Below are 25,922 nucleotides of genomic sequence, written 5' to 3' on the forward strand. Positions count from 1 at the left end.
CCCCTTACCTCACTGCTGATATTCTGGTAATAATGCTTCCCTGTTTATTCTGGATGTGTATTATTTTTTCTGAAATTGAGATCCTATTATACAAATTGTCTCCTTTTTTCCATCATGACCATTTTCCTTAGAACATCTAAGTTCTTACTATCCTTTCATCCCCAAGATTCCAAGAAACAATCCCTAAATATGCTTACTTTTGAGTTGAGAGTTGCTTTTTCCAAAAAGAAGTAGAAGCAGGAATTGATAGATGGAGAAAATCTTTCTTGTCTGGCTTCTACCTGAAATGTAAACTAAATTAAGAGGTTGATAAAATGCATCCTGTGTGTCTGGCACAGGGCGGTATCTGGAGAGTAAATGTTGATTGATGATTGAGTCTCAGGAGGCTGAAAGCATCTCTGGCGATAAGAGCAAAAACAAAAACCAGCACTTCCATGAAAAACAAAAACACCCAAGAAGTCTTCTTTAAAGTCCAAACCAGGTTCTGGGTCCAGGATGGATTCTCAACGTGTACCAAGAATACATGCCTTGTCAAAGCATCTTATTTAATCATTATTTACCCAGAGGATAAGACACAGTTCTGAGTGCTTTGATGGAAGCAATGAAGAAACCAGCATGGGTATTGCTCTAAAGGAGTCAACAATCTGGTGGGGCAGGTAGGGCATGCAGACAAATGACTCTATACCATGTGGCTCCCTGAGTACAGTAGATGCTCAAGGACACAGTGATAGGAGACTCACAGAGCTTTACTACTGGAGGGATCTTAGAGTGGAAAGAGACCTTAGAACAAGTGCTATCTCATACTTTTACCACCTGTCTATGTAATGGGACCAATAATATGTGTCTCCCTTGATTTTATGAAGACTAAAGTGACAGTGAGCATAAACTATAAAGGTGTTACAAATGTAAGATATAATTGTGAAGATCCTCCTCACCCCACCTCACTTCCAATTTGAGAAACAGGGAAACTGAGACTCAGAGGAGAAATAATGTGTCTTGCCCAGTAAGTCAGAAGCAAAGTGAGGACTGGAATTGTGGTCTCTAGATCCCAAGTCCAGAGTGAAGCATTGGGTGTGCTTGCTAAGAGCAGCAAATGATCCTCAGCTCCTTCCTAACCCATTCCAGATTCAGGTGTTCTTTCCTTCTTTCCACTGTTTCCTATGGATCTTGATCATGGCCCTTTGGATTGGCTATTGTCCCATGGAAACCTGAATAAAGTCCTAAAGTGGAGTCAGGAAGTGCTTCCATTAATGAGGTTTGGATTCTGGGTCTCCCACCACCTCCATGGCTTCTAAATGTTCACTGCAGATTCTGCTATACCTGATCCCTTTGACCATGTACACTCTACCCCAGGGGATCGATACTATCAGCACAAACCTTCCTGCTCTGGGTCCACATTCATGCAACTGAGCTGCTGGAAACAAAATGGAAATTCATGCAAAAATGCAAATGATGGGGTGCCTGGGTGGCTCAGTCGGTTAAGCGTCTGACTCTTGATTTCAGCTTAGGTCATGATGGTCAGGGTGGTGAGATCAACCTCTGCATTGGGCTCTGCACGGGGCATGGAGCCTGCTTAAGATTGTCTCTCTCCCTTTCCCTCTGCTTCTCTCTCTGTCTCTCAAAAAATAAAAAAATAAAAATGTTTTCTAAAAGTTTTCAAATAAATTTTGCACTTTGTAAACTTTACATTTATAGGTGTTTTATGATTTCAGTGGTTAATCCCCCTAGGACTATGTGTACCAGGCAGGCAGATTTTGTTGCTCCTCATTTTTTTTAAACATTGCCAATTTTATTTATTTATTTGGAAAAACTGGTCATTATTTTCAGTGTTATTTTATTATTCATTCTGGTCTCTATTTTATTTATTTATGATTTTTCCTTATTTCCTTCCTCTACTAAATTTAATTGCTTCTCATTTTATGAAGAAACTGACTCTCAGGGTCTGGGACTTGCTCAAAGTTTCATGGCCAGTGAGTGCCAGAGTTAACGCAAATCCAATTCTCCTAACCCTCAGTTGGGGTCTCTGTTTCCTTAGAATCTACCTCTGGCAGAATCTATTTCAGGTGCAGATCTCAGAAACTGACCTAGAACATACTTAGGCAAAGGGGGGCATGTATTAAAAAAAAATACTAGGATATTATATGTAATTCAAAGATAATCCATGGGGAACACAAAGATGAAGCTCAATCTTGGGGACAACTGGAACCAGACAATCGAGTATGCCTTGAACCCTCTCTCCCTGCTCCTCTGTGGGCTCTAGTATCTCTCTTTAACAAAAGCTTCCTTCAGGAGGAGGGTCATATGGCCACTGACATTTCTCAAGTCTACCATCTTATGGGTTTCCTTCCCAGAGAAAGCCCTACTCCTTTCCCGAGTCTTGGTTAAAAGAAAAGGAAGTCCGGAAGAACTGAGATTGTCCTGGTTTTCATCAGGTATCCATTTATGGACCATTCAATTGTGGCCAAGTGGGCAGGGTCATTTAAAATGGTGCCACATCCCCCTTCATTATAGACATGCATCTGGGGGATAACTGAGGCTGAAAGTAATGATGATTCTCACTAAGAACAGGGAAGTTGTAGGCATGGAAGTGGCTGAGATCACCCAGTGAGTGTATAGAAAGAAGAGAAGGAAGGGAGGGCAGAACCCTGGGGAGTGGGGGTAGCAGGGGGATGAAATTTCAAGAGTGAAAAGATAGGAAACAGGAAGGAAAGAGGAAATGAATGGCAGAACATATAGCTGGAAAATGAGGAGAACCCAGACTGACAGGAGCCAAGTGAGTTTGAAAGAGGAAGGAGAAACCAACCATGCTGAGGTTCAACAAAATACACAAAGAGTGGCCTTGGGATCTGGCAGAGCACAGATCATTGGTGATCTATCCAAATGCCATTTCAGTGGAGGTGGAGGAGTGGAAGCCAGTTGAAGATGAGAAAATGCAGACTGTGAGTTTAGTTCTTGAGGAACTTAGATAGGAAGGGTGGGAAAGGATTAAGAGATGAAGTGACAGAGGTGAGGGGACAGTCTCCTCTATCTTAACCACATGGGTTTATGGAGCAGACATTCCTGGACAGTAAGCCCTTTGCATGAAACTCCCCATTAGGCAACCAAACATCACATCAAATGCTCACACTGGGCAATGTAAGAAACTATTTCTAATAATAATGGCTAATTTTATTGTCATAAATCACACAGATAGGACTCAAAGCTCACATTCTCACCCATTCTTCCCACTACCTTTCCCTTGGTAGACGGAATGTCAAGGTGTAAATTGTCCAGAGGAAGATGATAGATCAACAGAGATAAGCCCCTCTCAACCAGCCCCCTTCTTTGGGACTTTCCCTAAGGAAAAAAAAAAAAATGGTCTCTTCTTCTATGTCTAGTACCATCTACCTCCATTCCTACCAAGACTCTCTCCTATCTCTCTAAAAGAAACAAAGCTCTATTCAAATTATAGTTTCAGACACAACCATTAATTGTGGACCAATCAGCAATTCCAAACAACTGAAAGATCCGGCGGGCTGCTCTCTATCCTCATGACCCCTCCCCAAGTCTGGATCTCCCTTTCTCCATGCCTTGAGCTATGGAAAACTTTAGGGCAGGCAATGAGGTCACGTGAAGACTGACTATACATCAGACATAGGCAGAGCTAGAATCTGGGGATTTTTCCAGACTGACTTCATTTAGTGTGTCTCACAGCCATTGATCTCCTGGCAGACTATGGTGTCATAGAGAATGGGACTAAACAAAATACCTCAAACACCAACACTGGCCTCCTGCAAATGGGAAGAAGGTGAGACCAAAGTCCCCTCCTCCAACTCTCATAAAAATAGGTTCCCCCTAGTTCAGACACAGCCTATGCCTGGGACCTCACTTCAAATACGGCTGTGAGGTGTCAGGTTGCTGACACTCACCTGACTGTCACACGTCCCTGTCCTTTGTCACATGCCCCCCGTGGAGTTTTTTCAACAGTGTTTTTCTCTCAGTCTATCCCTGATTTTTAGAGCAGGTAGATGAGATAAGACCTTCCATCTGTTCCAGCTAATAAAATATCAAGCATAAAGGAATATCCTCTTTGAATTAAAAACTTTCCATGTTGAACTATATGAACTTGAAGGTTACTTTTTTCCTTCCTTTATCCCTTTTCTCTTTAACTTCCTTCTCCTATGATTCCTCTCTGCCCAGCCCAGCACACTCTCTCCTCTCTTTTTTTCCTAAAGAAAAATTACGCATATCTTATTCTTTTTTTAAAAGATTTATTTATTTATTTATTTATTTATTTATTTATTTATTTATTTGACAGACAGAGATCACAAGAAGGCAGAGAGGCAGGCGAGAGAGTGGGGGAAGCAGGCTTCCTGCTGAGCAGAGAGCCCGATGCGGGGCTCGATCCCAGGATCCTGAGACCATGACCTGAGCCGAAGGCAGAGGCTTTAACCCACTGAGCCACCCAGGCGCCCCTGTATATCTTATTCTTAAGTAGAAATATATGCTTATGTTACTCTATTTCAGGAGGACTCATTTTATAGAGCACAGTGCTGGACCCTAGGGGACTGGGGGTCAACCCCATTGTAAGGTGCTCCCTAGAGCGGCCCCGTGTGGCCATATGGGGTTATGTCCCCCCTCCTCTCCTAAGAAATCTAGACGCACCTCATAATTCCACCCAGTATCCTTCTCCTGCTCCAAGGAAATTCTCCTAAATTCTCTTGGGGGAAGTGAAGTCCTTCTGAATGTTTTCCCAAAGCACAAGGGTTGAAAGGGATGTGAGAAGCCACTGATCCAGTAGTTTGTAAAATCTGTCTTCATGCTAGAGTCACCCACAAAACTTTATAGTCATGCAAATTCCCAAGTGTCACCCCAAGAGATTCTTATTCAGAGAGTGTGGGGACATCCATATTTTTGATAAGGGCACCCAACCTCCGCAGTCCCATGGGAGCCCATCTGAACTCTGTATTGGGAAATATTCATAGACCCCTTCCCTCCAAATTCAGTTTTGAGTCTCCTCCATGGTGTCCCTGCTCAGTGGACACTCAGCCTATGCAAGGAGCTCACATTATATCCCAGGCTAATAACAGCAGCTGCCATCTTTTGAGCACCTACTGTGAGCCCAAGCACCAGCACAAGGAGTTACGGATTATCTCATTTATTCCGCACAAAAGCTCAGTATCATCCGCACTGAGCTCAGTATCATCCGCACTGAGCTCAGTATCATCACTAACTTCCACAGGGAAACAGATACTCTAAAAACCAAGTGTGGTGCTTGATGTTATAAGGTAGCAAGTAGACTGTGCTAGTACCGTGTGAGCCCTGATGTGCTGACTCTGGGGGCACACTCACCAGCATGCCACACTGCATCTTCAGCAACGCTTTGATGTCTAATTTTTTCTACTGCGTTACCCTCCATTTCCAACTACAACTTAAATTCCTCTAAAATTGAGAGCTGCATGCTTTAATTCTTTATTATAATAATTTAATACAGTATGTGTCATATATATGGTATTGTATAGTAACGATAGCATGGAAGTCAATATAAATGAAGCATGTAAAAATGAGCATATAGAGACCATCAACTGTATGCTAAGCATCCTTTATCCATTTATTCCTCACGACCCTGTGAGGAGGTATTATTGATCTGCATTTTAAAAATGAGAAAACTGAGGGGTACCTGAGTGGCTCAGTGGGTTAAGCCTCTAGAGTCTTCAGCTCAGGTCATGATCTCAGGGTCCTGGGATCGAGCCCCGTATCAAGCTCTCTGCTCAGCAGGGAACCTGCTTTCCCCATTCTCTCTGCCTGCCTCTCTGTCTACTTGTGATTTCTCTGTCAAACAAATGAATAAAATCTTTTTTAAAAATGAGAAAACTGAGACTTAAAGATGTCGAGAAATAGTCGAATTCACAGACCTGGTAAGTGGCTCAGGTGGGTCTTGGATAAAGACTGTCTGAATCAAAATCCCAGGTTTGTTTCACTAGGTCTCACCCTTTTCCGGCAGAAAGCCTTGTAGCCCTATCCCCCAACAAGGTTTTGGGATTTTTTTTAAGAACTGATTTATTGTTTTCATCATTTTATTTTTAAAAATATCTCGAACTTATCACCCCAAGATGAAGATTCCCATGCTCTACCAACTGAGCCAGCCAGGCACCCCACACCCTCAACATGATCACGGTCATGGTTGGGTGTCCTTAGCAAAAATATGGATTTCTCCAGACATGAGGAATGCCACACTCTCCACCAAGACCAAGGCAGCACATGCAGTGGGTTTGAATAAATGCCTCAAAGATAGAGAAATAAAGATAAATGTTTGCACATGTACAAAAGACACATATGAGGAGGCTCCCAACAGTGCTGTTCACAACAGATTAAAACCAGGAACAGCCCAGGCCTCCTGCAGTGGGAGAACAATTTTTTTAAAAATTGTGATCTATTTACTCAACAGAACATACAAAGCTCTCAAAGCAACAACCTACAGCCATGCAAAACTAATGACGATTCTGAGCAATATAATCTTAAATTTAAAAAAACCTGAACTAACGTGGGGGGCCTGGGTGGCTCAGTTGGTTAGCTGTCTGACTCTTCATTTCAGCTCAGGTCTTGACCTCAGGTTTGTGAGTTCAAGCTCTGCATTGGAGAAAAAAAATAATAAAAGACGTATCTTTAGAAATGTATGCAAATGCAACAGAACTACCTAAAAAGACGGGAGTGATGGACCCAGGAATGAAGATGATCACAACCTCAAATGGAGGAATGGGAAGAATGGGAGGTGGAAATACGGTGAAATGTAGATTATTGTCAAGGCTTTAGCTTTTGTTTTAAGATTCTTATTACATGATAAGGAGGGCAGAAGGAAGGAAAGAAGGAAGGACCATTCGTGAATGAGTCATGAATTTGTCAGACTTCTATTATTTTGATTATCCCAATGCAATGCACCCTGAGGTCCAATTTAAAAAAAAAATTGGCTATTAGATGCATAAATGGTTTGGTACTCTTCTATTATGAGCTCTTAGAAGGAGGGATTGAATTTTCTTTTCCCAGTTTTGATACTCAGTTGCGTGCCTTGAGGAGAAAATCACAAAAGCTAGCAGGAAGGAACCCAGAGTACCTTCTGCTTCTCCTGGAAAATGCGTGAAATTGACTACACTGACCCCTGCAGGCAGGTGGCAGGCGGTGTAAGAGGGCCAGCCAGAGTCAGACCATGGCCAAGTGTGACTCCAGCAAAGACAGATCCTCAAAAATGTGATGTCTCCCACACAGAGATGCACACACACACACGTACACACACACACACACACACACACACACACACACCTGCTGCTGACTATAGAAAAAATCATTTCTCATGTGGAAAAGAAGTTAAGCTACACAGCAAGGAGATAGAACAGAATGGGGCAGCTGAGAAGAGTATAAGTAAACTTTACTGACTTTCTCATTTTGTCTGGGCTTCCGTCTCTATTGGGCAAAAGAAGCTCATCTCCCTGGGCCATGAGCTTAGCAGTTCTCCAATGCACAGTTTCCAACTTCTGAGACCCCGCCAGGGATAAATGTAAATGTCCACAAGGAGGAGAACATGAGCTGCAAAGACCTTTGAGCCCAGGAGAGGGGCGGCGCCTGCCTGATTGCTGGGTTGGTCCCGCGGTCGGCAGTTGCTGGCCTGGGTGTGAGGCAGGAGAGAGCTCAGTACTAATGACCATTACAAGGACTACCAGTGCATGGAGTCCTAACCCCTGGGGGTTGTCCTACGTCCCCAGGTTCCTGGTAAGACAGGCACTAGAACATCGCTCTGTTCTTTGTGGCATTCCCATTACGTACCAGTAATTGGCACAGATATGGTGATAGCACCAGGCACTTCTGTACCTCTGGAGAGGAAGACCCCCTCTGCTTCTCTTCCCTGCAATCCTGACTGAGTGGCAGAAAAGGTTGAAATTTAGAATAAAAAAAAAAAATTCCTGTATGCCAGGGAGTTTTTCCATCTATAGAGCTAAAAACACAGAGTGAATCTCCACAGTCCCTTCCTGCACCACAATTCCTGGTTGAGGAGTCCACGTGAACAGGCAGCTGCAGGGTGTGGAAAGCATGTCGATTTCAGGTCACACTCGTGGGGACTGAACCTCAGCTCTGTCGGCCACCTGCATGATCTCCGTGATGGATTTGATGTCCCTGAGCCTCGCCCCCACCATCCGTATGATGGGAGGAAGAGTAGTCTTCTCCAGAGGATTATTGGGTAAGGTTAAATTAGATAATACATTCAAAGGAGTCCGGCACATGGTGCACATAATAAAAGTTCATTCACTCATTATTCATCCTTGTCTCTCCCAGAAAGCATCCAACAAAGAAGTTGGGAGAAGACAAGGCAGCAAGAAATCTGCACAATCTGTTATAGTGGAGAGTTGCCCACTTGGTCTTATAGAGAATCTCCCTTATCGGAAGCTGTTTGTCAACTCTAAACAATGCGACCCCTTGGGGTGCTGGGACAGGGGAAGACACCATGTGGGGGCCTTTCTTTGGAAAGAAAATTTGGTGCCAAGAGGCCCCTTCCTAAGTAAAACCTTCCCTGCCTCCCACCTTCCTCCTCATCTCCAGGCGGACAGAGTTGGTCACCCCCTTCTCCAGACTTGGAGCATGCTCAGTCCATATTATCCACAGTGACAACTCTCCATATTAAGCATATATCTCAGGCACTGGGATATATATACCAGGCACTGGGATGAGCACTTCCCATGCCTTATGTCATTTAATCCTCTCATTAACCCTATGAAGGAGGAAAACGAAGGTTAATGAAGTGAATTAATATACTGAGTTGCAAAGACAAAAGATGGCAGAGCTAGAATTCAGACCCCTGTCTGCTGGCTCCAGTGTTTTTAGCCACTGCACCATACTGTCTGTCTCCCTTTTACCCCATCGTGGTCCTTATCACATGGGGTCTATATCTGTTAGTCATGCCTAATAGGCTGTCAGCTCTTCAGAGGCAGGAACTGTGGCTTTTTTTATCCATTTATCCCCAGCACCTAGCACAGTGCCTGGTGAAGAATGAATGAATAAATGAAGGAAGAAACCATCTTCTCCTAAGTCAAGGAAGGAGACAGCACCACTGTTCTTCCTAAGTCACCAAGACTCGTAACATCTATTCCCATCCAAGCTTCGTAGGATGAGGAGAGGGCAGGTGTCTGGAAGTACAGGTTACACCTTCCCTGAAGTGCACTTCTCACTCACATTAGGAGCCCAAAGCTTAGCCATGAGAGCGATGCCAAGCCCTTCGCTAGAAGAGAGATGTTTACTGGATCTTTATTGCTAGAAAATCCATCCCCTCCCTCCATTTCACAATTTTTTGTAGCATTAAGTCCTCATAGAATTTATTCTGGATATTTTCTTCAAATCCATTGAACTGAGCCATTCTCTTGTTTCATATTCATTTCTGTGGTTTGCAGATTATTTCCTTAATGATCCCAAATGAAACTGCCACCTAATACCTACAAGAGGTTCTGCTCAAAATTTCAGAATGAAAGTAATATATTGGTTAAGAGTATGGAACCTGAAGTCACATATTCCTAGGTTCAAATTCCAACCTGCTATGTAAGTTTCTTAAAATTCTTTAATCCTGTTTTCACTTCTATAAAATGGATACAATAATAATTTCATAGAATTACCATTGAGATTAAATGTGATACGTATAAAACATTTAGCATAGTGTCTGGCACATAGTAAATGCTCAATAAATATTCATTTTTAAAAGTTGGGTCTAGGGGGCACCTGGGTGGCTCAGTGGGTTAAGCCTCTGCCTTTGGCTTGGGTCATGGGGTCAAGCCCCACATCGGGTTCTCTGCTCAGCGGGGAGCCTGCTTCCTCCTCTCTCTCTGCCTGCCTCTCTGCCTACTTGTGATCTCTGTCTGTCAAATAAATAAACAAAAATCTTTTTTAAAAAATAAATAAAAGTTGGGTCTAACGCAAATGACCAACAGGCACATTAAAAAGCTGCTCCACATCACTCGGCATCAGGAAAATACAAATCAAAACCACAATGAGATACCACCTCACACCAGTCAGAATGACTAAAATTAACAACTCCGGAAACAACAGATGTTGGTGAGGGTGTGGAGAAAGGGGAACCCTCCTACACTGTTGGTGGGAACGCAAGCCGGTGCAGCCACTCTGGAAGACGGTATCGAGGTTCCTCGGAAACTTAAAAATAGAGCTACCCTACTACCCAGAAATTGCACTACTAGGTATTTATCCAAAGAATACAAACAGTGATTCAAAGGGGGCACATGCACCCCAGTGTTTATAGCAGCAATGTCCACAATAGCCAAACTATGGGAAGAGCCCAGATATCTACCAACAGATGAATGGATAAAAAAGATATGGGGTGTGTGTGTGTGTGTGTGTATAATGGATTATTAATCAGCCATCAAAAAATGAAATCTTGCCATTTGCAACGACGTGGATGGAACTAGAGGGTATTATGCTAAGTGAAATAAGTCAGTCAGAGAAAGACAAATATTGTGATTTCACTCATATGTGGAATTTAAGAAACAAAACAGATGAACATGGGGAAAGGAAGGAAAAACGAAACAAGATGAAAACAGTGAGGAAGGCAAACCATAAGAGACTCTTAATAATAGGAAAAAGCAAACTGAGGGTTGCTGGAGGGGAGGTGGGTAGGAGGATTTGGTAACCGGGGGATGAGCATTAAGGAGGGCCGTTGGTGGAATGAGCACTGGGTGTTTATATGCAACTGATGAATCATTAAATTCTACCTTTGAAACTAATAATACAGTATATGTTAATTAAATTGAATTTTAAAAAAATTTTAAGTTGGGTCTAGTACAGGGACACCTAAGGTGGTTACACAGGTGCTGGTACTCCCAGGATAGAGTTCAGCTCACTCTGACATTAGGGTTCCCTCAGATTACCACCAACTCCATGACCAGTCATCTACAAGTTTAACCTGCTATCAATCTTGCCCACATACAGAGATCTCGGAACCTTCTAATGCCTCATTCTTAAACATGAAGGTAACCAAGAATCCTTAGGCTGTTTTTAAAACTCTGCAACGTGAAAGAGAAAAACCTGTTTTTATTTTTTTTTTATTTTATTTATTTGACAGAGAGGAATCAGAGCCAGGCAGAGAGGCAGACAGAGAGAGGGGGAAGCAGGCTCCTGCTGAGCAGAGAGCCCGATGCAGGGCTCGATCCCAGGACCCTGAGATCATGACCTGAGCCGAAGGCAGAGGCTTGAACCACTGAGCCACCCAGGCGCCCTGAAAAACCTGTTTTTAAAACTCTGCAACGTGAAAGAGAAAAACCAAAATAAATAGCAAAATTGACCTAACAAAGCAGAGACAATTTAAGGAACAAGAGAGAAATTTTTTAAAAGAAGATTTGAGAAGATACTGCATCCATAATACAAAGGTATAAAAAGGAATTGAGCATAGTAGTTCCTCAGAAAATTAAAAATAGAATTGCCACATGATTCAGTAATTTCACTTCTGGGTATATACCCAAAAGAATTGAAAACAGGGTCTCAAAGAGATATTTGTACACTGATGTTCATAGCAACATTATTCACAATAACCAAAAGGTATTCACGATAACCAAAAGCTAGAAGGTACCCAAGTGTCCATCAATGGGTGAAGGAAATATGGTATGCACCCCTATGTTTACGGCAGCATTATTTACAATAGCCAAATTATGGAAGCAGCCCAAGTGTCCATCGGTAGACAAATAGATAAAGAAGTGGTGTGTGTTTGTGGGTGTGTATACATATGGTGGTATGTATATACATCTATAATGGAATATTATTTAGCCATGAAAAATAATGAGTCCTTGCCATTTGTAACAACACGGATGGAGCTAGAGAGTATAGTGCAAAGCAAAATAAGTCAGTTGGAGAAAGACAAATACCATATGACTTCTCTTTTATGCGAAATTTAAGAAACAGAACGAACAAGTGGAGAAAAAGAGAGAGAGAGAGAGACCAAGAAACATACTCCGAACTATAGAGAACAGCTAATAGTTACGAGGGGAGGTGGGTCAGGCAATGGGTAGCGTAGGTGATGGGGATTGAGGAATACAGTTACCATGATGAACACTGAGTCATGTAAATAAATGTTACATACTATATTGTACCCCCGAAACTAATACAACACTGTATGTCAACTACACTGGAATTAAAATTAGAAACTTAATTTTTAAAAAAATTAACCAAAAAATTGGAGAGAAAACAAGAATATGTGGCATGTACGTACAATAGAATATTATTCAGCCTCTAAAAGGAAGGAAATTCTGACATGTGCTACGACCTGGATAAGCCTTGAAGATACTATGCTAAGGGAAATAAGCCAGTAAAAAAAGACAAATAATCTATGATTCCATCCCAATGAGCTATCTAGAGTAGTCAAATTCAGAGACTGAAAGTAGAATGGTGGTAGCCGGGGGCTGGGGTGGCCATGAATAAGGGGTTATTGCTTCATTTGTACAGTTTCCTTCCAAAGATAAAAAGACTTCTAGAGATTGGTTTCATAACAATGTGAACACACTTAACGCTACCAAACGACACACTTAAAAATGGTTAAGGTGGTAAATCTTCTATTGTGTGTATTTTATCACAATTTAAACATTTTAATTGAGAATAAAAAAATAATTGAAAGGAATGTTGCTAAAACTTTAAAATGCAATGTGAAAACTTAAAGATGAGGTTGAGGAAATGTCTTCGTTCATAGAACAAAAGGACAATGAGATATAAAATATGAGATTTTTAGAAGGGCAATCGGAACAGGGGCGCCTGGCTGGCTCAGAGCGTGTGACTCTCGATCTCAGGGTCATGTGTTCAAGCCACACGCTGGGCATGGAGCCTATTTAATAAATAAATAAACTCACACACACAAAAAAAGGAACCATCCAGAAAGTGCAACATCTCACTCCTTGGGAACTTCAGAAAATAATAGTAATAATTAAGGAGAGAAAAAAAGTTAAATCAAGAGACTTTCCCAGAGAGGAAAAATGACCCACATCTTCACACGAAAAGGATCTACTGAGTGCCTAGCACAATAGACAGAAAAAGGGATACAATTAGATAAATTAACATAAAATTTCAGAAAACCATGAATCAAGACAAGATCCTAAAAGCTGTCAAAGAAAAATACATAATAATACAGCTTATTCCCAAAGCTGAGGAATTAGTCTGACAACAGACCTTCTGTTAGCAACACTTCCAATTAGCAATACTAACTCCTGTTAGCGTACCAGAAGACAATTCAGTAATGTCTTCAGGCTTGCAGGAAATCGCCTTCATTGTGAATTCCAAACCCAGATGAAACTGAGTAAGAATAGAACAGGCACATTTGCAGATATGCAAAGACTCAGAAAACTCCACCTCCCATGCCTCCTTTTTTTAAGAAGTTATATGAGGGCGCCTGGCTGGCTCACTCGGTAGAGCATGTGACTTGAACCCAGGGTTGTGAGTTCGAGCTCCACGTTGGGTGTAAAGATTACTTAAGAATAAAAAAATTTTTTTTAAAAAGTTATTTGAGTACATTCTCAAGTAACTTCCTCAAATACTTTCCATGAGGAGTAAAACAAGAAAAGTGCACCAAACTCATGTAAGAATAAATGAAGAAAGAGGAAGTTGTGGACAACATGGAACACTGAACCCACGTAGGAATGAAGTCGAATAAAGGTTATGGCTGTGCAGCAGACCCAGAAAGCAACCGGCTCAGACTGAAGCAGGAAAATAAAGTCCTGTAGCGGAGAGGTTTATGAGATGGTATAGGGGAAAACGCGGAAAATAAGACTTGAACATGCGACGAAGCCCCAGCATTCAATCTTTAAAAGCAATTAGAAATTCAGTGGGGAACAAAATATGAGAAAGTCATTATCTAAATAAGAAAAGAAAAAAACAGTTCAGGGGTGCCTGGCTGGCTCAGTCAGTAGAGCGTGCGACTCTTTATTTCAGGGTTGTAAGTTTGAGCTCCACGTTGGGTGTAAAGATTATTTAAAAATAAAACCTTGGGGCACCTGGGTGGCTCAGTGGGTTAAAGCCTCTGCCTTCGGCTCGGGTCATGATCCCAGGGTCCTGGGATCGAGCCCCGCGTCGGGTTCTCTGCTGGGCAGGGAGCCTGCTTCCCTTCCTCTCTCTCTCTGCCTGCTTGTGATCTCTGTCTGTCGAATAAATAAATAAATAATCTTTAAAAATTAAAAAAATTAAATCTTTTAAAAAAAAACAGTCTGTATCAGAACAGGAAGTGACTGAGATTCAAGAAAAGAATTAAATGGTTATCCGGAGAAAAGGAAAGTGAGGGATGGAAGATATAAAAGATACAATGAAGAAGGTGTGCATTTCCTCTCCCAACAAATAGAAAGGCAATCAGAACCTTCAGAGAAAACAACAAATATATAAAATGGCAATGTACAGATTAAAACAGTGTATGATTTTAGCAATGGGTTTTTATTTTTAAAAAGAATGTTTTTTAGGTTGGTGATATAAGCCTTTCAAAATGAAACACAAACAATCATAACATGCTATTTGGCCCTGCAAGTAAAACTGTGTTTGTCTAAGGATAGCAGTTTAAATACTGGAGGTTTGGGAAAGCGTTCACATTTTAGAATAAATCTATAAAAATTACAGAAGATACAGGGAGCCTGGGTGGTTCAGTGGGTTAAGCCTCTGCTTTTGGCTCAGGTCGTGATCTCAGGGTCCTGGGATCAAGCCCCGCATCGGGCTCTCTGCTCGGCAGGGAACCTGCTTCCCCCTCTCTCTCTGCCTGCCTCTCTCTGCCTACTTGGGATCTCTGTCAAATACATAAATAAAACTCTTTTTAAAAAATTAAAAATAAAATAAATTAAAATCTTAAAAAAAGAAAGCAAAACAATTAAAGGATGTCAAAGAGGGGGAAAATGTCAGTAGATAAATCCAACAAACACTACTTCAGTGAGGTGATCCAGGTTAACAACATCAGTGATAAGTCATACTTACAACACAACCTCTTGATATGATGTGGGGTTTTTTTGTTGGGTTTTTTTTTTAAGATTTTATATATCTATTTGGCAGAGAGAGAGATCACAAGTAGGCAGAGAGGCAGGCAGAGAGAGAGGGGGAAGAAGGCTCCCTGCTGAGCAGAGAGCCCGATGCGGGCCTCGATCCCAGGACCCTGAGACCATGACCTGAGCTGAAGGCAGAGGCTTAACCCACTGAGCCACCCAGGCGCCTGATATGATGTATTGATAATGAAACTTTACCTCCATGGTCTTCTTCTCAAAAAACACATAACCTCAGTCTAACCATGAGAAAAAAATTAGACAAATCCAAACTGAAGGATATTTTACAAAATACCTCACCAGTACTCCTTAAAACTATCAAGACAATCAAAAACAAAGAAAGTCTGAGACATTGTCATAGCCTTAAGGTCCTTAAGGAAACATAACACTTAAATGTAATGTGAGATCCTGGATTGGGTCCTGGAACAGAATAGAGATATTAGGTAAAAACTAGGGAAATACAAATAAAGTATGGATTTCAGCTGATAATAATGTATCAATATTGGTTCATAGTTGTGACAAATGTAAAAACGTTAATAGTAGGGGAAAGGGGGCGTGGGGTATGCAAGAATTCTTTATGCTATTTATGCAACTCCTCTGGAAACATAAAAATAATTCTAAAACAAAACATTTATTTTTAAAAATGCATATCTGACAGGGTTTGAGAGAGAAAACAGGAAAGAAGTGAAAGAAAGGATGGGTGCTAATAAATGATGGTAAGTTAAAATCTTTTTTTTCTTATTCTTAACCCTTCTCAAAGATAACTTTGAAGTAACAATAGCAACAATGTGTTTAATGATTATTGCATATGGATAAGTAAAACGAATGACAGCAATGTCACTAGGAGCGAGAGGGAGGGATTGGGAATGCTATTTTTAAGGCACCTATACTACAAGTGAAGCAAGAATAGCATCGTTTGAAGGCAGATTTAGTTTAGTTAAAAATATATACTGTTAACCCTAAGACAACCATTGAAAAGGATTTTGAGAATTTTGTATTGATGTGCTAAGGAAGGAGATGAAATTGAATCATACAAATTGTCTATTTCAAACCAGAGAATTCAGAAGAAAGAAGCATCTGGCAATGAACAGAAAACTATGGCAAACATGGTTGACATGAATCCAAATATATCAATAATCACTCTAAATGTGAATGGTTTAATAAGCCAATTAAAAGAGACTGTCAGAGTGGATTTCTTTAAAAAGACATTAAAAAGACAACTATATGTTGTCTACAAAAAACAAATTAAAAATAAAGACACCGGGGTGCCTGGGTGGTGCCTGGGTTAAAGCCTCTGCCTTCGGCTCAGGTCATGATCCCAGAGTCCTGGGATCGAGCCCCGCATGGGGCTCTCTGCTTAGCAGGGACCCTGCTTCCCCCTCTCTCTCTCTGCCTACCTCTCTGCCTACTTGTGATCTGTCTGTCAAATAAATAAATAAAATCTTTAAAAAAATAAATAATAAAGGCACCAACAGGTTAAAAGCAAAGAAATGGAGGGACACCTGGGTGTCTCAGTCGGTCGAGTGTCCAATTCTTGATTTCAGCCTAGATCATGATCTCAGGGTCATGAAATCGAGTCCCAGGTCAGCATGTGTGCTGAGCCTGGAAACTGCTTGAGAATCTCTCTCTTCTTCTCTCTCTGACCCTCCCCACTTGTGCTCTCTCTTAAAAAAAAAAAAAAGTAAAGGAATAGAGAAAGTTATTTCATGTTAACACTGATCAAAAGACAGTTGGGGGGTGCCTGGGTGGCTCAGAGGGTTAAGGCCTCTGCCTTTGGCTTGGGTCATGATCTCAGGGTCCTGGGATCGAGCCCTGCGTCAGGCTCTCTGCTCAGCAGGGAGCCTGCTTCCCCTGCCCCTGCCTGCCTCTCTGCCTACTTGTGATCTCTGTCTGTCAAATAAATAAGCAAAATCTTTAAAAAAAAAAAAAGACAGTTGGAGTAGCTATATTAATTTTAAACAAAGAAGACTTGAGAACAAAGAAAATTATCACTAATAAAGGGGGCACTATATAATGATAAAGGAGTCAGTTCTCCAAGAAACGTGTATGCATCTAAAAACAATGTCAAAATACACAAAGTAAAATCAGACAGAACAAAAAGGAGAAAAAGATGAATCCACAATTATAGCTGGAGACTGCAAAAGCCTCTGTCAGTAACTGATACATCTAGTGTGCAGAAAATCAATAAAGATATAGTTGCCATGAAGAGCACTATCAATCAACTTGATCTGATTGATAATTGCAGAATACTCAATCCAATCACAAAATACACATTCTTCTGAAGTTCACCTGAAACATTGACCAAGATAGATCACAAAACACACCTTAGCAAGTTTAAAAGAGTAGAAATCACACAGAAGATGTCATTTTAAATTAATATTAGTTATTTGAACATAAATAGCCCTAGAATGAAGAAAATTTATCTTTTATTCTATTACATCTTAATGGACATATTCCTTAAAGAATATCTATTTTCCTTTACTTTTTTAAAGTTTTTTATTTTAATTCCAGTATAGTTAACATACAGTATTATATTAATTTCAGGTGTACAATATAGTAACTATTTTCCTTTGCTTTCTTTCCTTGCTCAACATTATGCCTTCTGATACCCTCTGCCTGGCCAATGCCTACTCATGATCAGTCCAAACTTAAAAATTAAAATCTTTAATATAGTATAACAAAAGCATAAACAAAATTAGTAATTGAAAAAAATCTACAGAACATAATGAAATATTTATGACATAAAGGATGGATGTCCTTAATATATAAAGAGATTTATAAATCAATAAGAAAAAAATGAGCAAATTTATTCTTGGCTCTTAGCCCACACAGCAACAAGAATAGTATCTTTAAATCCCAGACTCCCCTACTTAAAGTTCTTCAGTGACCTCTCATGGCTCTTAGAATAGAATCCAAAACCCTTAGCACAGCCCACCTGATCCAGTCCTTACCAGCCTCTCTAGACTCTTCTCCCATCATCCCTTGCCCCTCCCTCTCTGGACTCCAGTCAGGTTGGTCTTTTTTCAGCTCCTTGATACCATAACATTTTTGTACATGCTGATCACTTTTCCTAGAGTCACACGACCACTCCCTTCACCTGACTGATGCCCACTCTTTCTTCAGATCTTAGCTTAAATATCATTTCTCAGGGAAGTCTTCTGTCATTGACTCCAGATCATTTTGGATCCTCTATTGTATGTGCTCTTCCTAGCCCTTAAGCAAACAGATGAAATCGTGTTTCTGAATCCTCCGAGCTCAGAACCATACCCTTACCCTTCCCAGGAATGTGAGGCTCAGGACAAAGCAACCATTCGCTTCTGGAACCTTCTTATCCACAACAGTCATGGATGATGAGGAAGCCCAGGAGAAAGTTATAAGACTTTCTCCAAGCTATTAGTCCTTAAGTTCTTTAGAATAGATAACTCTAGGAACATAATAAAATCTATGGGACTTCTCCCCAGAAAAATGCTCATAAGGGAAACTTTGGATAATGTTTTCATGGGTTCACGATCCCCTAAAGTCCATCTCTTCACCTCAGGTTAAGAACCCCAATTGTAGGCCTAGTGAGAATCTCATACACACAAACACACTGGTTACCTGGCTTTGTTCATGTAATCACTATTCACTATCTATAGTACAGTGATTCCAGGGGCGCCTGGGTGGCTCAGTGGGTTAAAGCCTCTGCCTTCGGCTCAGATCATGATCCCAGGGTCCTGGAATCGAGCCCCGCCTCGGGCTCTCTGCTCATCGGGGAGCCTGCTCCACCCCACCCCCCCCCCGCCTGCATCTCTGCCTACTTGTGATCTCTGTCTGTCAAATAAATAAATAAAATCTTTTTTAAAAATTTATAGTATAGTGATTCCAGTGGTAACAGCACTTTATAAATGAAATTTGATTTTATTTCAATTTATGGTTTAAAAGAAAAGAAATCTTTTATGTACATTTTCTCATTTACTCTTCATAAAAACCCAGTGAGATAGGCACACATTCCTCTACCTGTTTTACAAATGAGAAAACATAATCCCAAAGACGTAAGTGATATAGCTAAGGCCACCAGCCAAAACGGAACTGAAATCCAGAAGTAAACTACACCCTTTTAACCTTAGGCCTGAGCCTTCCCCTCCATATTGATCAATGGCCAGTGGTAATAGGACTTGTGCCTAGTGATGTAGCTGCCTGCTGAACACCAGGGCCATCATATGAGGATAACCCCCAAGGCCAAAACCTCAGCTCCCATTCCCATGGTCTCCTATTCTAGATAGTGGTGTAACTGCAAATGGGGGCGGGGGAGTCCCAGCAGAAGAACTCCCCTGGTGTTTAGAGGAGGTAGCCAAAGCTTGCCATCTCCCTGCCCAGAGCGCATAACAGCAAACATTCTCTGTGTTCTTAATTCATGCCAGACATCCTTCCATGCTATTTACATGAATTAACTTAGTAAATCCTCAGAACGACACCAGAGTGTAGGTACAATTATTATCTCTATTCTGTGGGCACTTAGGGAAGGTTAAGTGACTTGCCCCCAGGCTACACAACTAATAATTTTCAGAGCTCGCATTTGAACTCTGAGCCTGTACTCTTAATCAAACCGCCATTCTGCCTCTCCTGAGCCAATTGTTCCCTACTTTTGTGGGTCACGCGCACCCTGGAGAGTTTCATGAAAGCTCTAGACCCTCTCCCTGGGAAGATGCGGTTAAGCAGAATGTTGCAAAGTAATTCAGGACTTCAAGGACTTGCAAGCCCCATCGTCTATGAATCTCATACACACTGAAGGGAGCTGTCCAGGGACCAAAAGAGAATCTGCACCAGCGCCGCAGGACTTCGCCCCTGCAAACGCGGGAGGAGAGCTGAGCGGTGCGGTATGACGGGGATGCTCTTTCACTGAGAATCAGGAAGAGTGAGCTCCCGGGACCGCAATGCCCTGGGAACGCAGCCGGACGCTGAGCCTCCGAAGTCCGAAGTCCGGTAGCTGAACCAGAAACGCACCCACCACCGGTGAGACTGAAATCTTGCGTCTCCGCCAGCACCTTGGAGTCACAAGACAGGCATTTTGAGCGGTCAGGATCCCAGAACTCGGGTCCCAGGCGGAGAGGGACACTATCGCAGTTGCTGGTGCTGAAACGCCATGGTTGCGGAGGGGAGGGGCCGCCTGTCCGCCCACCCCCACCCGCGACCACGTCCTAGGTACCGCGCAGCCACCGCCGCGGGAGCTGTCCAGTGCTGAACCCGGATGCGGCCCGGCCCGCGGGGCTAGACCCGAGCCTGCCGCACCCAGCCGACCCTGGACCGAGCTTCTGGGAGCGCTGACGCAGAACGCTGGGAAGGCGAGAAGCGGTGGACTCCACGCCGGGCATGGACCAGCAGAGACTGGACTCCTACCAGTGGGGAGCTAGCCGCGACTTCAATGAGCACGTCCTGCATAAGGTAAGAACCTCCTGCAGTCCCCTGCCCCCATCCCAACGCTGGGAGAGGGCGCCGTCAACAGTGCTCTCCGCTCCCCCGACTTGGCTCTGGGACTTAAAGAGAAACTAGCTGGTATCTGTGAGCCTGGAACGCTTTCTGTTTGATCCTCTTTACGGCTCAAAACACATATGCGTAAACACTGGGGGAGGGGCCGACGCCATAGGCTCTGATTATCAGGAGTTCCGTTCAATTCTTTTGAATCACCTGTGTCCCGTTCGCACTCACTTCCTCCTGCCTCTCATCCATTTGCACTCCTGTGTCGCCTGAGCACCCTGGCCCTCCGTGACCCTTCTGGGAGGCTGTTTGCCCTCTCACCCCAACCGTGCCTCCCAAGCTCCAGCCCTGTCAGGACTGGCCGTTGTGGTCAAAGACCTGAATTCTGGGGTGAAATTAGACGTCGAAATGATCTACAGCAGAAACAAACTGTTATTATAAAATTAGACTGCCTTCTGGTTCCGGAAAGCTGCCCTCCAGCCTCGACTCGCTCACAGCCTACCGAAAGTGTTTGCTTATTTCAAAGCTCTAACTCATCCCTTGCTTTCCTCATTCAAATTTCTGATGTAACTCAGTTCTCAATAATGTAGGTTTCTTCTTGAAGTGATTGTTGGGGAAAAGTAGCAGCCTCTGTCTAGACAATTCTTTTAACCCAAAATCCATCACTTCAAAACAATCAGAGACTTATATGCCTGTAAGAAATCACGGATTGCCCCCCATCCCTTGCGTTGCCCTCCTCATTGAGCCCTTATATATCCTGCTATGCTAATACCAGTTTGTCTGTTAGTCCCCTGAAAAGCTGTACATGGTCCTATACTTGGAGATTATTTAAATCAAACTATCACTCTAAAAATTCCATGAATGTGGGGCACCTGGCTGGTTCCGTCAGAAAAGCATGTGACTCTTGATCTCAGGATCCTGAGTTCAAGCCCCTTTTTGGGGGTAGAGATTACTTAAATAAATAAATAAATTTTTAAATAATAACAATTCCATGAATGCAAGCTCTTAAGTAACGTGATTCGCCCTCTTCCCCTATTACACATTTTGTATTTGAGGAAACGAAAGTCCAGAGAGGGAAAGTGACCTGTCTAAGAAAACAAGGTAGTAAATGGCAGAGCTGGTACTAAAAGCCTGTAATTAGACTCCAAGTCTAATACCTTTTTTCTCTCTACAAGGGTGGTCCACAGGCCAGCAACACTGACATTACCTGAGAGCTTGTTAAAAATGTGAGGGCACCTTGGTGTCACAGTCACTTAAGTGACCAACTTTCAGTTTCAGTTCAGGTCATGATGTCAAGGTCATGAGATGGAACCCTGCATTGGGCTCTGCGCTGAGCACCGTGTCTGCCTGAGATTTTCTTCCTCTGCTCCTCCTGCTTACACACACTCTCTCTCTCTCCCTCTGTCTTTAAAACAAGTAAACAAATCTTTATTTAAAAATGTGAAATCTAGGGGCGCCTGGGTGGCTCAGTTGGTTAAGCAACTGCCTTCAGCTCAGGTCACAATCCTGGAGTCCCAGGATCGAGTCCCGCATCGGGCTCCCAGCTCTAAGGGGAGTCTGCTTCTCTCTCTGACCTTCTCACCTCTCGTGCTCTCTCTCACTGTCTCTCTCTCAAATAAATAAATAAAATCTTTTAAAAAAATGTGAAATCTAAGGCCCCACCCTGGGCCTACTGAATCTGAATTTATATTTTAAAACGATCCCTAGGGGCCCCCGGGTGGCTCAGTGGGTTAAGCCTCTGCCTTTAGCTCAGGTCATGATCTCAGGGTCCTGGCACTGAGCCCTGCATCAGGCCCTCTGCTCAGCAGGGAGCCTGCTTCCCCCTCTCTCTCTGCCTGCTGCTCTGCCTACTTGTGATCTCTCTCCCTCTGTCAAATAAATAAATAAAATCTTTAAAAAATAAAAATAAAGTAAAATAAAAATAAAATGATCCCTGGGACATAAATAAGCACAATAAAATTTCAAATGCATGGGCTTGTGTCACACTAGCTAATTCTGACACAAATGAAGGAAAATCAACTACTAACAGAAGTGTGTCTGTAAATTTGAATAGTCTATGTGACTTCTCCCTCCAGGTCCCTAAATCCCTGAGGTATAAAGAAAAAGAGAAATTTATAACAATTGTTCCAGCCAGGAAGTTTTTAAATGGTTGCAGTTTGAAGTAAACTAGAATAATATCTGTGTTCTTTGAGGTTGTAAATCTAGACCCAGTAGAAAGTGCATATAAGCAAAGGAATATAATTACAAATCGGTTACAAAAGCATCCTGGTAATTAGATATTTGGGTTTTTCCAAGTTTAAGCTATCTTTTGAAGATGTAGATATTCGTTTTGGCACTTTAAGGTTTGCAGGTCAAAGTTTTCAAATTATTGATTAGGGTGATCTTTCCCACCTCAGTGACCCACATATGAAATATAGGATGTAGCCCACAAAACCTTCATTTCCTTTGAGTTTATTCATCACCAAATTGAGAAAGAGCCTGCTTTCAACAACTTCCAATATATTGAAGACAAGTGTCTCCTTACTGCTAGTGAATGCCTGGTTTCTTCAGCGTGGTTGTGAGCATCTTGAGAGCAGAACCTGGTTCCTCCCAACAGAGGAACATGTGTATAGAAAATTTTCTTTTTCATGTAATGTGGATCACCTCCTTTTAATATTATTTTATTATTGTGAATGACTTTTCAATGTGACCCATCTAAGAATTTTTATGTAAAAGGGTAGCGTATCAATGTATTTGTATTATTTTTAAGTTTTTCATATAATAGAATCCAAGAAATTCTTGTTGATTCATTTGAACATTCACTGCTAGGAAGAATGATCTTTTAGATCAAGTTTTTATTGAAGTATAACAAACACAAGAAAACCCCAAATCATATGTGCATACCCTGATTATTATCACAAAGTAAGCACCTCTGTGCAACCACTACCAAAATAAAGAGAGAGAATATTGCCAGCTTCCCAGGAACCCCCCACATACCCCTTTCCACATACTGCCTCTGCTGGTCCCCAGAGGTTACATTTATAGAGGAGGGAGTACCATTTAATGTTTGGATGGGGCTGCCAGAGTTTTATGTAGACTAATTTTAAGAACTTGCTAAGGATGAGACATTGCTCTATGGTGGTTAGAAACCCCAGGCTGGGAATCAGACAGAACTTGATATAACTTTGAATAATAGCTATGAGCCTTATTTTCTTATCTATAAAATAAGAATAATATTATCTGGCTTATTGTCTTTTGAGGGAAGAAGCTAGATAATATAATGTAAATATGTAGATGTAAATACGTGTTTCTCTGACATATAGGAAGCATTTAATAAATGGTAGTTGTTATTAGGGCACATATCTCAGTCTTCAGAGCAACTTCAATAGGTGTCACATTGAGTGTCACCTAAAATAATGAATTTTTGTGAGAAGAGCAGCAGCTCCATACAGACACACATCCATTCTTCACGGGCACAATCCCGTGGGATTAAGCTCACACACCCACCATCAAGACTTCCATGTGAACATCCCAACTCTGATTTCCTAAGTTGAATATTCCTTCCTCTGGGAGGTGAAGCATGGGACCCAATAAAACCTCTCATTAAAATTCACTTATATGAAAAACGTATGACAAATATCCTCAGGATTGGATGGCATTGGCACTTTAGCTAGTCCCAAGAGTTAGAGGGTGACCCAGATGAGCCTGAGTAACTCTTAGCATATCCCTGGAGTGTGGGCTGGAAGCTGGGAACTGCTTGGAAACATTGAGTTCATCCATCACATGCTTGGAGTTTTTAAATAGAGTTGCTGTTGTTCTCACAAATCTGAATATTTGATGCAACTAAATAATTTAAAACATGTGAACAACCTTGCTGCTCTTTTGCTGAGAGAACTCCTAGCCCCCTCTTGCCACCAGTATAGTCTTGAGAGCCATCAAGGGCAATGGTGTGACCTGGAAGTTCAGGAACAGCCCACAGACTGAATTCTTGCGGTGCCGGGACCTGACCATAAACTCTAGGAAAAATGAGGCACAGAATTTTGCCCCAGATGCTAGTGAATCAGGACACAGACACTTCAGTACAAGAGCTTACTTCCTAATTCACCATCACCAGCACTCTGATGCACACCCACATGCCACTGATGTTCCAATAGGGACAAATAATTACTAAACCAAAGTCACTCTCCTCTGTAGCATCTCAGGAAGACCACTGACCAGGGGGCAGAAAAATGTGGCCTGTCCATCCATTCATTCAGGGCTTGGTCCTTGTTGAAAAAAAAAAATTGAATTATCAAGTTCTCTGTACTACAAGGGATTTCCATTCCCTCTGACTCTACGCTAACACCTCTTCTAGCCAAGTAAGAAAGGCAAGAGGTCATCTCTAGTGCCCCCTCTTCACTGCACGGTTCCTTCACCTCCTCTGTCTACCGGTCATCCTGTGATTTCTGTACCCTTAAGTGGTCCGCACACCTTACCTGTTCATTCAGCAAACATGTATTGAGCATACTCAAAGCGTAAGAAATTGTGCTGGGTATTATAGAGAAAACACACACACATGCACGCATGCACGCACAAATTGTTCCCACTTTCAGTAAGCTTGTAGCTATAAGACATGCACATAAGTTGCTATAATACTGTGTAGAGTCTCACATGTGCCCTCAGAAAGATACAGGAAGATACAGAGGGATAAACCCACGAAGAAAGGATTACTTCTACCGTCAATTTGAAATGGCCTCTGATTAAGAGTCAATAGCTAAGAGAGCCAGAGTTCCACACACCCACCAGCCTTGCTCTCCCACTGGGCCATTGCCCACTGATCCTGGAGAAAGCTCTGGATTCAGCAGTATTTTACTTCCCTGCCAGAAAATTTTACCAAGGAAAGAGCCATCCTTGCAAAGGCCATACCCACTACTCTGTCTCCCTCTACCATTCTTTATCCCTTGGAAACTTTTTTTTTTGTCAATTAAACAATGTTCATGGAACACAAACTTGTGGTAAAAGAATCTAATTCCACAGGAAAACCTGTACTCCGTAGGTGAAGAGATTTTACTTTCAAGTGAATTCATCAGACCTCAATAAACCAGTTGTGGGGTTTTGTTTTTTGTTGTTTGTTTTTTGTTTTTGTTTTTGAAGAAAACATATGGGGCACCTGGGTGGCTCAGATGGTTAAGCATCTGCCTTTGGCTCAGGTCTTGATCTCCAGGTCCTAGGATCAAGCCCCACACCGGGCTCCCAGCTCAGCGGGGAATCTGCTTCTCCCTCTCCCTCTGCCTCTCCCCCTCCTTGTGCTCTCTCCTTCTCTCCCTCTCTTAAATAAATAAATATAATCTTTAAAAGAAAAAAAAAGAAAAGTAAAATATGTAAAACCAGAGTGAGAGCATTATCTCCAGGATTGCCAAATTTCCATCCTCAGCTCAGGAACAAGCAAAAAACCGAGGACACACTAGCTGCCCACTGTCGAATGTTTCCATT

General features: G+C 42.1%; 1 protein-coding gene across 1 annotated transcript in view; it reads left to right on the forward strand.

Moving 5' to 3' along the window:
- Positions 1 to 20,366: 20,366 nt before the first annotated feature.
- The window catches only part of RAB37 (RAB37, member RAS oncogene family), a gene marked incomplete at its 5' end in the record, with an annotated part of 56,189 nt that continues 50,633 nt past the window's right edge, over positions 20,367 to 25,922 (forward strand). Inside the window, one exon of the mRNA XM_080826184.1 lies at positions 20,367 to 20,438. Coding sequence (XP_080682310.1) covers positions 20,367 to 20,438 — 72 coding nt within the window. The remainder of the gene's footprint in view (positions 20,439 to 25,922) is intronic.

This window comes from Martes martes (assembly GCF_963455335.1).
Source record: "Martes martes genome assembly, chromosome: 16".
NCBI lineage: Eukaryota > Metazoa > Chordata > Mammalia > Carnivora > Mustelidae > Martes > Martes martes.